We start from the raw sequence: 16842 nt of genomic DNA, 5'->3' as shown, positions 1-16842 counted from the left end.
ATGTAAGGGTGAATTTTGTAATTTGCTGATGTTTTTATCAAATTGTCCTACATGAGGGATCAAATTATCTTGCAAATACATGGATTGAGACAAATGTAAAGAAGAAAAATGAAATTACTAAAAATTGGGTTGAAATAAAATAGAATAAAATATGGAGGTAAAACTGAGTGAAGTGAAGGGGTTAGTTGGCAATGGGTTTTAGAAATTGGTTTGGGAAAAGTGAATGACTTGGTTGAGCTTGTGTTTATGTTGGTCTAGTGAATCGGTGGGAGATGGTAAAGGATGAACGGGGAAAAATTGTGATGGGTAAGTATGATTGTTGAAGAAAGTTGGAGTCATGGATTTAACACTATGTAACAAACATAAAGAAAAAGTGTTATTGCAAAGGGGGTTAGTGGAAGATAATGGCCACGTAGCAAAGGGAGAAGAAATGAGGCCAAGGCGTAAAAGTGTACATGTAAGGAGTAAAAGTGTACATGTAAGGAGAGAGAACATAAAATAGCGTGATTTCATTTTGGAAAAGTAGCTTGATGGTATAGGCCCTTCTCTCTTATTTCTTCTCTAAACTTTCTTTCACTCTCTGCTATTCTTGTCCCTTCTCATCACTCAGGCTTGCTATTCGGTTATTGCAAGAATGGTACCTTAGGAAAGGCTAATTTGAGTGGTGCTTCTAGATTATTGTTCTCTTTTAGCATTTTCTTTGTATTTCTGAGTTTCTATAGACAGATTGAACTTAGTTGTTTCTCTGAAATAAATACAAGGTTGAACCACTGGTTTATCACTATACTTGTTACTGTTCTACTGATTTTCTGCTATTATGGTGGTGCTTTCATTAGCTTCCATGGCGGAGAATACTAGAATGAAGGAGATGCAAGCTAAGATACGCATGAACGTTGTTCGCCATTTGGCTATGACAGTGAAAAAACTTAAAAAAATAATGGAAGACAAAGTTCAGGTGTAGGACATGAAAATGGAAGAGATTAAGGTGGCATTATAGTAGTTGTTGCTCAACTCCACTAACCCGCATGGAAGTTCGTCGAACTCCAATTCCACCATGAAAGTATCTCCTCTAACCATGGTGCCTCAGAGTAGATAAATTTCTTTTGGTTTTCCCCATTATGATGGGTCTTCCTCTATTTTAGATTGGATCTTTAAGGCTAATAAATTTTTTCAGCACCACAACACATCGGATGACGAGAGGATCACAATTGCTTCAATGCACTTTGAAAAGGACGTAGTGCCCTAGTTCCAGATGCTACAAAAATTCCAGGCGGTGACTACGTTGACAACTTTGACCCGCGCATTAGAATCCCAATTCGGGCCTTCACCCTTTGATTGCCCTATGGCGGAATTGTTCAAACTACAACAGATTGGGTTTGTATCAGATTACTGTTTGAAGTTCACTTCGTTGGTCAATCAATCTAAAGGATTGAATGATGAGACTATTCTCAACTATTTCATTAGTGGGTTACATGTTGATATCAAACGGGATGTCCTGACTTTATCTCCTCAAACTCTATTATGTGCGGTGGCATTAGCTAAGCTTTATGAGGATAAATATCTACCAAGTCAGAAGGTGTTTGTTTCTTCTATTGGCAAATTTTCCCATTCTGCTCTCACTAGTTCTCTTAGTACGTCTATTTCCAAATTGGTTCCCAAAATTCTTGTTCCCAATTCTAAGGGTATGTTACCACCGTTACTACCCAATCCTCCTTGACCAGCTCTAAAAACTTCTAATGTGAAGTGGATCAGCCGCGCTGAAATGCAACTTAGGATAGAAAAAGGTCTGTGTTATTTCTATGATGAAAAATTCTCTTTCAATCATAAATGTCCCAATAGACAGTTGTATGTGCTCCAATTAGTCGAGGATAACTCTACCGCAAGTGAACACATTACTAATAAATCAGTTGAATCTGCAGTCGTCAAGGTAGACGATCATCGTTTATCCTTGAATGCTTTAAAAGGTGGATTGGGTGTGAGCACTATTAAATTCACGGCTCATGTTGGAAAAATACATGTTAAAATTCTCATTGATGGTGGTATCTCAGACAATTTTTTACAACCTCGGGTGGAAAAATTTTTAAAACTTCCTATCGAGAAGGCTCCACAGTTTAAGGTGATGTTCGGCAATTGAAATTATATGCAAGCTGAGGGACTAATTCAGCAGTTGACTTTACAGGCACAAGGAGCAGTGTTCACACTTCCCGTATATGTACTTCCTATCTTAAGAGTTGACCTTATACTGGGGGCAAGTTGGCTCAAAACCATTGGATCATATTTAGCGGATTATGTTTCTCTACAAATTAAATTCTTACATGAAAGCACATTCACAACTTTACAAGGTGATGGTGATAGTGGCCCATTCACAGCTCAATTACACCACATCAGAAGAATGGTAAACACAAATGCAATTGTCAAACTTTATAGTATGCACCGGGGAACATCACTCGTTTCCCTTGTTGGACTTACCCGAGCACATGGCATCTGAATTAGCTCGGTTATTGCACACCTACACTACAATATTTAGCCATCCCATGGGTTTACCTCCAGACCGATCACATGTTCATTCCATTCCATTACTAACAGGTTCAAATCCCATCAAGGTGAAACCATATCAATACCCTTACCATCAAAAGGAGGAAATTGAACGGTGGGTGGACGAAATGTTGAGAGAAGGTCTCATTCAACCCAACAATAGCCCTTTTTCCTCTCCAATAATTTTGCTTAAGAAGAAAGATGGGTCGTGGAGGGTGTGTAATGATTATCGAGCCCTAAACACAATCACTATTAAAGATAATTTCCCCATTTCGATAGTTGATGAACTCATTGATGGATTACATAGAGCGTGTTACTTTTCCAAATTGGATTTACGATATGGTTATCACCAAATATTGTTGAATCCAGAGGATAGTCATAAAACCACTTTTAGAACCCATCAAGGGTGTATGAATGGCTTATCATGCCATTTAGACTTTCCAATGCGCCTACCACTTTCCAATGCTTAATGAATCAGGTTTTCAGTGGTTTTCTACAAAAAAAATGTGTTAGTTTTTTTATGACATATTAGTGTATAACACTAATTAGGAAGACCATTTGCAACATTTGGAACTTGTTTTGCAGGTCCTGCAAAAGCATCAGCTGTTTGCTAAATTCTCCAAATGCACTTTTGGAGTGCAACAAATAGGTTATTTAGGCCATACTTTATCAGCATAGGGAGTGGCCACGAACATGGAAAAATTAGAAGCAGACACTCAGTGGCCTATCCTTACAACTCTGAAAGAACTAATTGACTTTTTAGGCTTAACTATGTATTATAGATGGTTTGTAAGAGGTTATGCACAAATTGTAGCTCCTCTCACGGACTTGCTGAAGAAGGATGCTTTTAAATGGTTCGCAACAATAGCCAATGCTTTTGACGAATTGAAATTAGCACTCACAACAGCTCCAGTGCTAGCTATTCCTAACTTTGCTTAACCTTTTGTGTTAGAGACGGATGCCTCAAGATCGAGAATAGGAGCTGTCTTAAGCCAAAATAAGCACCTTATTGTCTAACAAGATGCAAAATAAATCTGTCTACGCTAGAGAGTTTTATGCCATCATAGAATCCTTGTCTAAATTTAGACATTATCTACTTGGACACAAATTACTTATTAAGACTGACCAACAAAGTTTGAAAGAGTTGTTGGAACAAAGGTTGCAAACCTCATAATAACATCAGTGGCTCCCTAAGTTTCTCGGCTATGATTTCACCATTTAGTACTTGCCTGGTAAAGACAATGTCACAACTAATGTGTTGTCTAAGAGTCTTCAAATAGCTTGGTCAGAACCATTAAATCAATGGTTGTTATCAGTGTTTGAGGCTACCAAAAGAGATGAAAAATTGATGAAAATATATACAGATTGCCTTAACAATAGGGGGCAAAAGTTGCTATTATGCAGTACAACAAAATGTGGTACTCTGGAAGGGCAAAATTATGTTGTCTAGGGAAGAGACTTTAACGAAAAGTATTATGTAGGAATTTCATACATCCAAAATTGGGGGCCATGCTGGAGTTCGCCACACTATGGCTCGAATTGGAGTTCAATTTTATTGGCCAAAAATGCGCAAAAATATTACCAAGTTTGTGTAGGAATGCGTGATATGTCAACCGGCCAAAACATCACAATCTCTGTTAGCAAGATCACTCCAACCACTTCTCCAAAAGGCACTTGGAAGGATATAGCTATGGACTGTATCACTTCGTTGTCATTATCGCAAGGTTATGCTAACATCATGGTGGTCATTGATAGATTATCTAAATTTGCACATTTTATTCCCTTGAGACCGGGGTTGAATAGCAAGTTGATGGCTGAGGCTTTCATTCAAAACATTGTTAAGTTATATGGGTTTCCAAAGACTGTAGTGTCAAGTAGAGATCGAATGTTTATTAGCAATTTTTGGAGACAATTGTTCAAAGCTCAAGGTACTACCTTAGTCATGACATCAACTTACCATCCACAATCAGATTGCCAAATTGAAAATTTAAACAAAATGTTGGAGATGTATTTGAGATGCTTCGTTTTTTACCATCCTAAGTAGTGGGTCACTATGTTACCATGGGCTTAATATTGGTACAACTCTTCCTTCCACCATAGAATAACAATGTCCCCTTATCAAGCTATGTATATGAAACCTCCTCCCACCATCATTAGCTATGAACATAACAATCAGGATTCTCATGATCTCAGGGATAGTTTGAAGGCTTTAGATGCTCTTTTAAATAAATTGAAGCAGCCACTAACACAAAATAAACATTTTATGTCAGCGATTTTACGTCTAACCCACTAGAATCGAACATAAAAAATGACTGGTGGCAAACTTGTAAATAAGTTATAAATTGTTTACGTCTGGCGTCCTAGGGTCAGACGTAAATCTCGTTTTTTACGTCTGATTGCACATGTCACACGTAAATTTATGTCTAGCATCTTAGGGTCAGACGTAAGTCTTGTTTCTTACGACTGATTGCACACGCCGCATGTAAATTTACGTCTGACGCGTTAGAGTCAGACATAAATGTTAAAACATAAATCCCTAATCTTCTTCCCAACAACGTCGCGATTGTGCAAGAAAGTGAATTTGTGGTTTTGTGATTGCACCACTGTTTCATCGCGTGATTGATTGTTGAGAGGTTTGTTTCTCTTTTGATTCCATTTGGGTACACCTCCATTTACGTTGAAACCCCCAATTTTTCGCAGGCGCAACGATAGCAGTTTGATGGAAGTGCAACGACAAAGGACAGTGGTTGACGACGTCACAAAGGATGTTTGCTCCTGGTGCGATACCTCTCATGTGCTTTTTCAACAGTTGTTTAGAGATGGATTTGCGGTGTGGTTGGCATCTTTGTTTTCGGCAAGATGGAGTGTTGCAGGAAGTGGATCAACTTCAGCAAGTGCTTGTTATGGTTGGTGGTTGATATGCGCGGTGAAGGGCGATCTGATCATGTGGAGGTGGTGGTGCTTCGACGATTGCGTCGTGGTTGCGTGGTGACTTCGTGGAGGACCTACGGTGGTCGGTGCAAATTTGTCGTGCGGATGGGCTGTAGTTATTTTTGCATTTCGCATGGTTAGTTGACGATGCAAAAGCATGAAAATTAGTCAAAAAAATCATGCGTAAAAATTTACCTATGACACTGTGTATCAGACATAAATTTACATTTGTTAATGCATAGTCAGACGTAAATTTACAACTTCCGTTACTACATTTGACCTAAACCAGACGAGAAAAGCAAAAAGCGTCAGACGTAAAAGACCTTTTTTGTGTTAGTGAGCAACTCCATCATTCTTAAAATTATATGAAGCTCTAAGCTGGTAGGAAACGAATGGATGTGCAATTGGAGGTGGGTGACTTTGTCTTAATCAAATTGCAGCCTTATGGACAACATTCTGTTATGCTAAAAAAGAACAACAAATTACGTTTGTAGTATTTTGGCCTGTTTAATATCAGTAAGAGGATTGGCCAAGTGGCTTACAAATTGATTTTACTTGATTCAGCCAAGATTCATCCTGTGTTCCACATTTCCTTACTAAAAAGGTTTTGGGGAGACATAACTCAACAATATTTTCCTCTTCCATTAACTACAAATGAGTTGGGTCCAATCATGTGTCCTTATGACATTTTGGATGTTTGTGTCATTCATCGAAATGGACAGGAGATTCTAGAAGTTCTAGTACAATGGGATTCATTACTGCCAGAGGATACGTCATGGGAACCGATCAATGAGTTACAAAGCACTTATCCCTAATTCAACCTTGAGGACAAGGTTGTTCTGCAACAGAGGAGTAATGTAACAAACATAAAGAAAAAAGATTGTTGTGGAGGGGGAATTAGTGGAAGATAATGGCCACGTGGCAAAGGGAGAAGAAATGAGGCCAATGCGTAAAAATGTACGTGTAAGGAGAGAGAAAATAAAATGGCGTGACTTCATTTGGGAAAAGTAGCTTGATGGTATGGACGCCTCTCTCTAGTTTCTTCTCTGAACTTTCTTTCACTCTCTACTATTCATGTCCTTTCTCATCATTCAGGCCTGCTATTCGGTTATTGCAGGAATGGTACCTTGGGAAAGGCAGATTTAAGCGGTGCTTCCAAATTATTGCTTTCTTTTGGCATTTTCCTTGTATTTCTGAGTTTCTATAAACAGATTGAACTTAGTTGTTTCTCTGAAATAAATACAAGGTTGAACCACTAGTTTATCACTATACTTATTACTGTTATATTGATTTTCTGTTGTTACACAATAATAATAATAATATATTAATTTTAATTATAAGGATAAAGTAGTAGTTTTATATTTTAATTTATTAAAATCTTTTATTGTATCACATCCATCAAATATTTCACAAACTTTTATAAACTTTGCATTCAAATATTTTCATTTTTACCTTTGAGTTCCTTAAAAGAAATAACATAAAATTTACCTTCAAATTTCTCCAAATTTACCCGATCACTTTTTCTTAAATCTATCATTGAAACTAAACAGAAAGTGAAAGGAATACTTATTTGGAGTAGAAGAATAAGTCACATCACTTGGAGGAGAATCCAAGATGAGTGATGAAGAAGAAACATCACTTGCACTAGTGTAGATTTAACATTTTACTTCATCGTAAATGCCTCGGTTATAGCGGAACCGAAGCCTATAAGGAGGCGGTGGTAATTTTGCAATTTTGTCCAACTATATTACCTCGGGTCTCTGAAAACCGGTGCAGTAAAGGGACTTTAGGCCTCGGTTACAAAAGAATCGAAGCCTATAAGGCAGCCCAGTAATCAAAATTTCAAAATTGCCACTAGCGTCAACATTTTTGGCCTCGGGTGTTTAGGGACCGAAGCAGTAAAGGGACTTTAGGCCTCAGTTATTAATTGAACCGATGCCATAAAGCTTGTTAAATTCCCAAATCGCGAAACCCTTTCACTATTCACCGTCTTCTCAAAACTCTCTACGTGCAAAACCCCTCTTCGCTATCTCTACCACCACCACTGTCCAGCTCCGTTGCCGCCTCCGTCGCGCCATCCATTATCGCCGATTAAATCGCCGTCTCTCGCTAACGATGAGTTTAAAAAATGGGTTTCCCTTCGCATTTTGTTAATTTTTTTTTTTGCGTTTTTGATTCATTTGTGTTGCTTTGGGGTTCACAGATTTAGGGTTCAAAACACACCATTGCCATGTCACGAAGAGACACCGCAAACGAAGAAGTGTCTTTACCATCATAACCCACTATACCAGAAAATGAACGAGAACGGACATGACAGAGGCACCTCGAGTCTATGCGCGCGAGCCACGAGCCCCACCACGAACGCGCTACCATGACGAGAACGCCTCCATTGCAGATGCGCCTGAGCCACCGTTGTAGATGGAGGCCAGTGCAAACCGTGAGCTCTTGATTGGCCAGCCATTGCGACGAAAAACTATCGCGTCTCTCAGCGACCACCGCTGCTGCAAGAGCTCCAAAGTTTTTACAGAATGGCTTCGGTTCACATTAAAACCGAGGCAGAAGAGTAGCTCTATGACTTCGGTTCATCCCGAAGCCAAAAGCCATCCTCTTTATGCCTCATTCTAATATGCCTCGGTTCTGGAACCGAGACAGAATATAAAAAACAACCAGAGTCAAAAGTCCTTACTGCACTAGTGTTGAATAAAAGAAACAAAATAAGACTAAAAAAATAACTTTTCTCATAATTATTGTAAAAAAGTGTAAGATCCAAAGAGAGGTTTAGATTGTGATTTTAATTTGTTTTTTGTAATTTTTCACAAATATCGTTAGAGTATGTGCAGTCAAACGATATGTTTATATTGATCAAATGAATTGACAAAGATTTTTTACAAATTAATCTTGAAAACTCCATATTTTTAAGTTAGCACAAAGGTTATAACCTGCAATATAACAATATATGTTTAATTCTTAATTAATTGATTGAATTTCACTAAACAAACTATCACCATCAGATACAAATGAAATATTTTTTTCAGCTCATAGTCATTTTTTCAGCTCATAGTCATTTTTAACTAACTTATCTATTATTATATTTAATAACAAGTTACTCGTGACTGATTTTTTTTTTTTTGAATTGTGACTCTATGCTTCTTAGAGGAAAATGTGGAAAGAGTTTGTAAATTTAGAAAATTTGTGTATTATCTAATAGAAAAATTGTGTGCAAATCAGGAAAACTGTTATAAATTATAAATATAAATATGCTAAATAAAAGTTATGATATATTATCATACAACTTAATATAATAAAACTATGAAAACTACATTTTTATGTTTAATGTTTTCTTAAAATTACATATCTATGATAGAAAATTTGTAAAATTAATATTACAATAAGAAATTAATTTTTTATTTTGTTCAACCTATTTCTTTTTTCAAATAAAATATTATATTATAATAATAATAACATGATAGGTGGCAAAATAACATGAATTTAATATATTACTCTGGATAAAGATTAAATATAGATATAGACAATAGTTGTATTGATTATTTAAATAATTATTTTTGTTCTATACATGTGCGTGTCGACAACACCAATACAGCAGTGTCAACGTAGTAACCATTTGGGTGTCGAAACCAAAAACCATGGCATAGCCATCAACACAGCTTCCTTTGTCTCTGTGGGAAGAAGAGAAAATGTTGAAGTTGGGATTTTTGTTTCTGATTTTGATTTTTATCCCTTCACTGCCGGTGGCACTGTCTAAATATGGAGCCATAGAGCCTTTGCTTCAAGGCTTGGACTCCAAAAGGGCACCTCCATCTGTGCAAGAAACTGCAGCTTTTGGTCTTCTCAAAAGACTTCTTCCTACCCATTTGTCTAGTTTTCAGTTCAAAATAGTGTCCAAGGTCTTTGCCCTTTTCCTTTTGCCCTTTCATCTTGTTCTGTTTTTTTTTGTTCTTTCTTAGTCTGACAACTTGTTAGAGTCTGCATGTGCTCTCATTTTTTATGATTGAAAGTAAAAATGTGACCTTTACAATTTTCAGGATGTATGTGGCGGAGACAGTTGTTTTCTGATAAACAATCACAAGAAGTCAGGCCAGAATGACCCTGAGATTATGTATGTGAGAGTAAATTTATACTGAAGATTATGATTGATTAATGTTGTTTTTTGTTCCTCCTGAGTTCCTAGTTCTTTGAAGATTATGAGATGGTTGTATTTCTTTTATTTGCAAGTTGCAACTTCATTCGACTCTTGTTTCTCTTTTCATTTCATACATTTAAACTTGATTTTCATGTTATAATGCTAATGGGCTTCTTGATTTGTTCTAATCTGTTCATGGATATGCACTTCTAATCTTTTCTGCTGTCCTTTAGCATTAATCTGATATTGTCATGTATTTGTATATTTGTCAGCATTAGAGGAACCACTGCTGTTGAGATTGCATCTGGTCTCCATTGGTATCTTAAGTATTGGTGCGGTGCTCATGTCTCATGGGATAAGACAGGTGGTATTCAGACAACTTCAATCCCTGAGCCAGGGTCACTACCCCGTTTAAAAGATGAGGGTCTGAAGATTAAACGCCCTGTTCCATGGAATTATTACCAAAATGTTGTTACCTCTAGTTGTGAGTATCAAAATCAACTTTCTGAGGAACAAAACATCTCTCTCTTTTTTCCATTCTGAGAATTTGAACAGATGTAGTTCAGTAGCTGACAAGTGCCAATGCTTACAACTTTGTTCCAAGAAAGGATATAATCTTGGTAGTCAGTTGTTCCAAAAAGATATGAAGTTTGAGAAAAAAAGAGATAGAGAGGAGGATAAGAAATTCTGTTATTGTGTGAAAATGAATTCAACCCACCTACAAATGAATTGCAACATGTATTTATACCTCAAAATCTAAGTAACTGACAATTGTCAGTTGGCTGAATGAAAAAGCCAATCTACTTCTGTACAAGAAAGTAAAATAAAAAGGAGAAAAACTATACTTCAACACTTGCAAAAAACAAAAAATCGGTACATTCTCAAGATCAGATAGGTAGCCTAACATATTTCTGCTAAAGAAAAATGCTGTGGAAGTTCCTGTCAAGATTTATAAATATCAGAAGGAAGTTTTAAAGTATTGCTAGATTCCCTTAGAAAATAGCCATCCTATATTTCCTCCTATTGGTAAATTTAAATCTGTTAAGTTTGATGAGTTGGTCTTCCCATGTTTACCTTGCATATCCATTTATGTGTAGCAAATATTGGATTTTTAACTGACATGATTTCCTCACAAGGGTAAGGCCGAATGTGTTTACAAGCAAAGATCAGAAGCTGAATATTCTTCTTGGTTCTTTGCAGATTCATATGTTTGGTGGGACTGGGAAAGGTGGGAAAAAGAGGTAGACTGGATGGCACTTCAGGGGGTGAACCTACCCTTGGCATTTACTGGGCAGGAAACAATTTGGCAAAAGGTTTTTAAGGTGAAGTGCTGTTTACATGCTTCTGTATATCTGGATAATGCTTAGTTTAAGAAAAAAATCAACCCCTTAGTTTGAGAGTATTAACTGAGCCAAAGATGCTATAAAAAACTTATTTTCCCTATCCGACATTATTTACTCATTATTTTGTAACTAGATACATGTTACAGTATTAGAAATTCAGTTTTTTATTCAAGTTATTATTAGTGATATCACTTATTCAAAATGCAAGTATTTTCACCATTATTTTACTTTTTGTTGTTTCCTTTCCCAACCTCTCATTCTAACTTTTGCTGCTTTGGATCAAGTATGGTTTGTAGCTTGTTTTCATTTGGGTTTTGTTACTGTGATTGACTATGCTATATGTGCTTAAGCTTAGATGAAGTATAGAGCAGGGGTGTTTCTTTGGTTTGTCCTTAAGCATATGATGTTGAAAATGATAAAACTGGACCAGAAATAGATGAATAGGATAGTGATATAATGGAATCTGCACCTTATGTACGAGGTAAGAAACACTTTTTGCTTACTCTAAACCGAACACAAAAGAAAAATTCTGAAACCTAGACGCTTTGGGAGGCCTGGATAAAGTCAGTTTAGTTATTTGATAAAATTCTAGAAGTTTCAAGAGCAAGCCTACCAACATCACATGTCCGGGGTAAAGTGGTGCTCTTAGCTTCTTTGCGTTGCTATGCTCCTGGACTTCTTTCTTCTTTTACTATCAATGTTTTTCCTACTTACTATTATTACTATCATTGTTGTTGTTAATGAGGAAGTATACATAGTATATAACATAATGGAGTTATAAGAAGCAGTGTGGGAAAACATGGCTACATTGAGATGCACATAACTCTTAACACTATGCAATTATGGGAATCTTTACCTGTTTGCCTACATAATTTAGATGGATTGCTTGAATCTTGTTGATATCTTTTATTCTAATAAGAATAACTAATTATTATTTTGACCACTTTTAATAGTTATTTGACTAGTATCTTCTAATTGTAGGATTTTAACATTAGTTCAGACGACTTGAATAATTTCTTTGGTGGACCTGCTTTCCTTGCTTGGGCTCGCATGGGAAACTTGCATGGGTAGGTGAAAGCAGTATGTAAACCCCATAGTTGATTTTCGATCTGTATAGAAAGCCTAGGAAATGGTCTACAAATTTAGTTGTTTTTGTGTTTCATATTCATTTTTCATTGGATCTGTATAGAAGGCCTACGAAATGGCCTAGCAAATTTGGTTTCTGATGAGATCTATCATTTCACAGCTGGGGTGGGCCTTTGTCTCAAAATTGGTTAGATCAACAGTTGGTGTTACAGAAACAGATAATCTCTCGAATGCTGGAGTTGGGGATGACACCAGGTATATTTTCACCATAAAACCTGAAGTTTTGTTTTTTTGAGTTTCATTGTTTTCAATATCAACACATGTATATGAGTGTGTCTTTGTGATTTTGACTGAGACATGCATATTCACAGAGGAGAAAATGGTTTTGCTGTCTCAAATTGTTGTCTACATTTTCTAAATTTGGTACACTGGTTTAACATTGACTTTGTTCTAGTTCTTCCATCCTTCTCTGGGAATGTTCCAGCGGCTTTGAAAAGGATATTCCCTATGGCAAAAATAACTAGACTTGGTGACTGGTATTTGTTTCTCTTTTATATGCTTGTTCAGTTTTCAATCATATTTTTCTGTTAAATTTTTAGCTTGCATGATTTAATAGGTGAAAAATTCCAAAAAGTGTGTTGAAATTGATGTGCACTGTACAGTACTTGGGTTATGTAGAAAATCTATTTATAGACTCTTGATAGACTAAGCCCTCCCTTGTTTGGCAGGGAAGAGAGAAACAAGATGAACAAAAATAAAAAAGGTTGAAAACAAACGAGCGAGAAATAAAGTGAAAGTTAAAGGTGTAATATTGAAGAGATATAAATAGGAGATCAGAAAAGAGGTAGAAGTTAATGCAAATAGGTGAGAAGTAGTAAAGTGACTCTACTAATTTTAAAATTATTTTCACTCCCTTCTCTCCCACCAAACAATAAAAAGTAATTCCATTATCTTGCCTCCTTTCAATTTTTTCTCAACTAACAAACCAAAATGTGCATAATTTCGTAGGCAAAATTTAAATTGGTGTGATTTCCTAAATAATAGTTCCTGTGGAACTATATGCAATTAATATTGGTTCGTGAATCACTTAAAATACTTGTAATTTTAGAAGAAGAAAATTATCTTTGTTATTATTTATTGATCAAAATTCTTGACTTATATTGCCAGAGATGGCTAGGGGAGATTGAGCACCCTAATTACTAAATAAATGTAAGGAAAAGATAGAGAGAAAATTGAGGACAGTTAAATAAATCAGATTTGAATAATCCAATTAAGATTTGAATAATCTATATCTTGGATTAGATTCCATTCTTCATAATTGATTCCAATTTCATGTTGAAAGCCATAAAGGGTTTCTTAAACTTTTTTTATTTTTGGATGTAATTTTGTAGGAGTCAAAATCAATTCTGGTGCTTTTCCAAACGAGAACTAAATAGGGATTGATAGGTAACTTAATCGAGTTTTTTTTTATCTATTTGTAAAATAGTGGGGGTGGATGTCATACTATATGTGCCCATTGCAACACCCCAAAACTGGTGTCATATTACCCTTATAACGCATCCAACAACTCGTTTAGTGAAGCATAGTCTAGCACACTCGTCTACTGAAGTATAGTTCATCAGACTCGTCTAGTTAGGCGAAATTAGGTTTATCATCTACTCAATTATATTGTAGATATCACAAGCATAGTGAAAAATTAGGTGTATCATTTATGAGACTCACTTTCGAAAGGTTAAGAGCAAATGAATTAAGCACCAAAGACCATGCACTTGTCATAGGCTATGCACTATAGATTCTAAGAGTAACAACCTTGCCCATAGTTTTCTGAGGCCAACAATTGGGAGTAGCCACCCTACCCAATTCTCCTCATGACAAGGTAAATTCCATTTGACTAAACAAGACTAGTTATGTTTCCTACCCTTGTTTCAATCATAGGAACCTTCTTCGACTCTCACCACATAACTACCTTTCTCTACTTGATACTAGACAACTGTTATAGTTAGGATAATCCTCTTATCAACTCCTATTCAATTTGCTTTTTTCATCACTACACTTATAGTCATTCCCTCCTGGAATACTATCTCGTGCAACCAACAACTTATGCAACAACCATGCATCACAACAGTAGATTTTGACCTCATGTCTAGGGTCTACTAAACCCGTGGCATGTACAGGCAATACATATATATGTATATGGCAATGAACCACCACCTTTGGTTCCTTGGAGCCACTAGCCCGAACACTCCAGTAGTTTGGCACATACAGGCAATACATATATATGTATATGGAAATGAACCACCACCTTTGGTTCCTTGGAGTCACTAGCCCGAACACTCCAGTAGTTTCTAGCCTAGCCTGGGCACTACCTAGCTCAATACTCTTTACATATATACATAACTCTATATCCACAACATCAACCACAACATGCATGTACTCCATGCAAAAAAAAAAAAAATCTTACACATTTATATTAAACGAGTGAAAAATGATGTACAAATGTGTAAAATAATTATCTCTCTCTTGTTTATATATTTTGGGAGATATCCATGAATATATGTGTGTTATAGATCTCATATTGATTAAAGATATGACTAAATTATAGTATATAAGTAGGTGCAAATCTCATCTTACAACCTAACATTGTGAGTTTGAGTTAAGCTTAATGTCCAATTTCTAAAATGATATTAGAGCCTATCCTAATGAGGTTTGTTAGGCTTATTGTACCACGATCGAGATGTCCAATCCTTGGCATGATGATGTGTGTTGGAGATCCTAAATCGAGTCAAACTTAATGTCCACCTTTTAAGAATGTGGGTATAAAAAAATTCTTATTAGTTTTTAAATGAGTAACCTAATAGGTAATGGAGTGGATATGGACAGAATTTTCATCTTGGGCGGGTAGCTACCACTTGTTTTCACCTCACGTTGTTTTGATCCCTATTCTTACGTATTTAGATTCCCTGGACTAATGGAAAATAAAATCAAACATATATAAATAATTTGATCTTGATCTTACCTACATAAACCTTCTAGGACTCTTTAAAAAAAACCACATGAAATTGTTAGCAATACAATGCAGGAGGTACAACATTATTCTAACCTAGTGTTTAATGCCTTTTCAGTAATTGGTTTGTTTTTATTTGTGGTCATAAATACCTTTTTGAGTTTAAAAGCTTCATGTCTACCATGTGTTTACCATTGGAGGTATTTTATTATTGTCTCCCAGGAATACTGTTGATAGCGATCCTCGCTGGTGCTGTACTTACCTTCTTGATCCCTCTGATCCTTTATTTGTTGAAATAGGGGAGGCTTTCATAAGGAAACAGATTAAAGGTGCGTTTAATTTCTCCTTTTCTTTCCCCCCTTTTCTTCTATGGCTATTCATGTCATTTTTGAGATTCCTAGTGTCCTCATACTTCCATAGAAGTATAACATCAATAAAAGTATAGTTGCTCAAAGGTTTTAGATGAGACATTGGAAAACTGAGAATTTATTAACTTTTAGAATTCGAGTGCATTCATTTGAAAATCAATATGAAACTCTTAAGTTAAATCTTGTTTTGACTTTGCATAACTAATTACCATGCAAGAGGAATCCCGAAATTTGATGAACATTTTGTTTTGAGATATGATACATTTAAAACAATTTATACAACATAATTTTTTTCCAATCTGTATTAGAGCAACATAGAGTTCCTCTCATGTTTTCTGTATAATTATGGCATACGTTTTCGTATATGTTTTTTTTTCCCCTTTTTTCCTTTACATACAGCTTTCCATGTGATGACATATGATTGTTGAATGTTGGGGTGCTAAGCTAGCTTGTATGTCAAGATTCATAGTGATACCTAACATGTAATTTATAAAAAAAAGTATAATAAATAATGTACATGTGCCAGATAGACACAAGACAATGTTGATGTACAAACTATTGTATAAATTGTTTTACAAATAACATTTCTTTTATGGATGCCTATTGGATATTGAGTTCATGTATGTAATAGAAGGTTGAGATTGATACTCACAACTAAATAGATGTTAGCAACTCAATGCAGAATGGCCCTTCCTGAAACAAACCTGACAATACATAGAGATGGGATCACAAGTCATGACCAAATCAATTGGCGCAGCCTTTGCAATAAACACAAATGTCCTAGAATTGTGAATTAGGGTTTTAGTTACTGGTAGTAGGGTTTGATTGCTGGTCATTAAGTTGCAAGGAGGAAGGAATAACTTGAGAAACATTAAAAGATGGACAAAAGTTGGAATTAAAAGATTTTCTTACTATATTTCTATATTTGCAACTATAGTGTTAGAATTAAACCTTCAATTTCTTCATTTTTAATTGTGTTAGATATGCTTTCAATAAGTGCAGCATAATCATACTCTTGTGGTAAACCTTCAAGGATTTAATCAATGTGCTTCTACTGTGAAACAAATCACAAATTGGAGAGTGAATCAACAAATTGGAGAGTGAATCAACGAGAGCTATAATTTGAAGAAGAAACCATGATTATCCGAAGTTAAGTTCTATTAGTTTGAACTGAGTTGATGAGACTTGGTGAGTTAGATGATGAAAGTAGGAATGAATCTTCTCCCTTATCTTGTTGTAAGAGTGAAGAGAACCTAGAAAACAGAGCAAACTGATCTTGACAAGAATGATTGAAGCCATATGAGAAGCTCCTGATCTTGTTCCTAAGCAAGATAATTATAATTAAACCAATGAATTTCGAGACCTTGTTTGGTGAGTAATTTACGAGAGAGAACAGAGAATCAGAGAGAACAGAGAAACTAAAAGTGTTATTGA

The 16842-nt window shown here is 35.8% G+C and overlaps 1 protein-coding gene and 1 pseudogene across 3 annotated transcripts in view; both read left to right on the top strand.

Annotated features, from left to right (window-relative positions):
• Positions 1-1604: 1604 nt before the first annotated feature.
• Positions 1605-3005, top strand: LOC146888594 (uncharacterized; annotated as a pseudogene).
• A 6042-nt stretch (positions 3006-9047) lies between these two features.
• The window catches only part of CYL1 (alpha-N-acetylglucosaminidase family / NAGLU family), a 31997-nt gene continuing 24202 nt past the window's right edge, over positions 9048-16842 (top strand). Inside the window, exons 1-8 of one of the 3 annotated variants that reach the window (XR_003606040.2) lie at positions 9048-9371; positions 9510-9583; positions 9880-10091; positions 10808-10929; positions 11932-12017; positions 12197-12291; positions 12491-12572; positions 15263-15369. Coding sequence is in view for 2 of the 3 variants with exons in the window: in XM_028081380.2 (XP_027937181.2) it covers positions 9162-9371; positions 9510-9583; positions 9880-10091; positions 10808-10929; positions 11932-12017; positions 12197-12291; positions 12491-12572; positions 15263-15369 (988 nt within the window). In the remaining variant the exon portion in view is untranslated. The remainder of the gene's footprint in view (positions 9372-9509; positions 9584-9879; positions 10092-10807; positions 10930-11931; positions 12018-12196; positions 12292-12490; positions 12573-15262; positions 15370-16842) is intronic. The other 2 variants (XM_028081380.2, XM_085666047.1) reach the window with 2 other exon arrangements.

The sequence above is a fragment of the Vigna unguiculata genome, chromosome 1 (genome assembly GCF_037176805.1).
Source record: "Vigna unguiculata cultivar grain cowpea cultivar isolate G323 ecotype 2 chromosome 1, ASM3717680v1, whole genome shotgun sequence".
NCBI classification, from domain to species: Eukaryota; Viridiplantae; Streptophyta; class Magnoliopsida; order Fabales; family Fabaceae; genus Vigna; species Vigna unguiculata.
The sequence above is the reverse complement of the archived record's forward strand: the minus strand, read 5'-3'. Positions and strand labels throughout refer to the sequence as shown.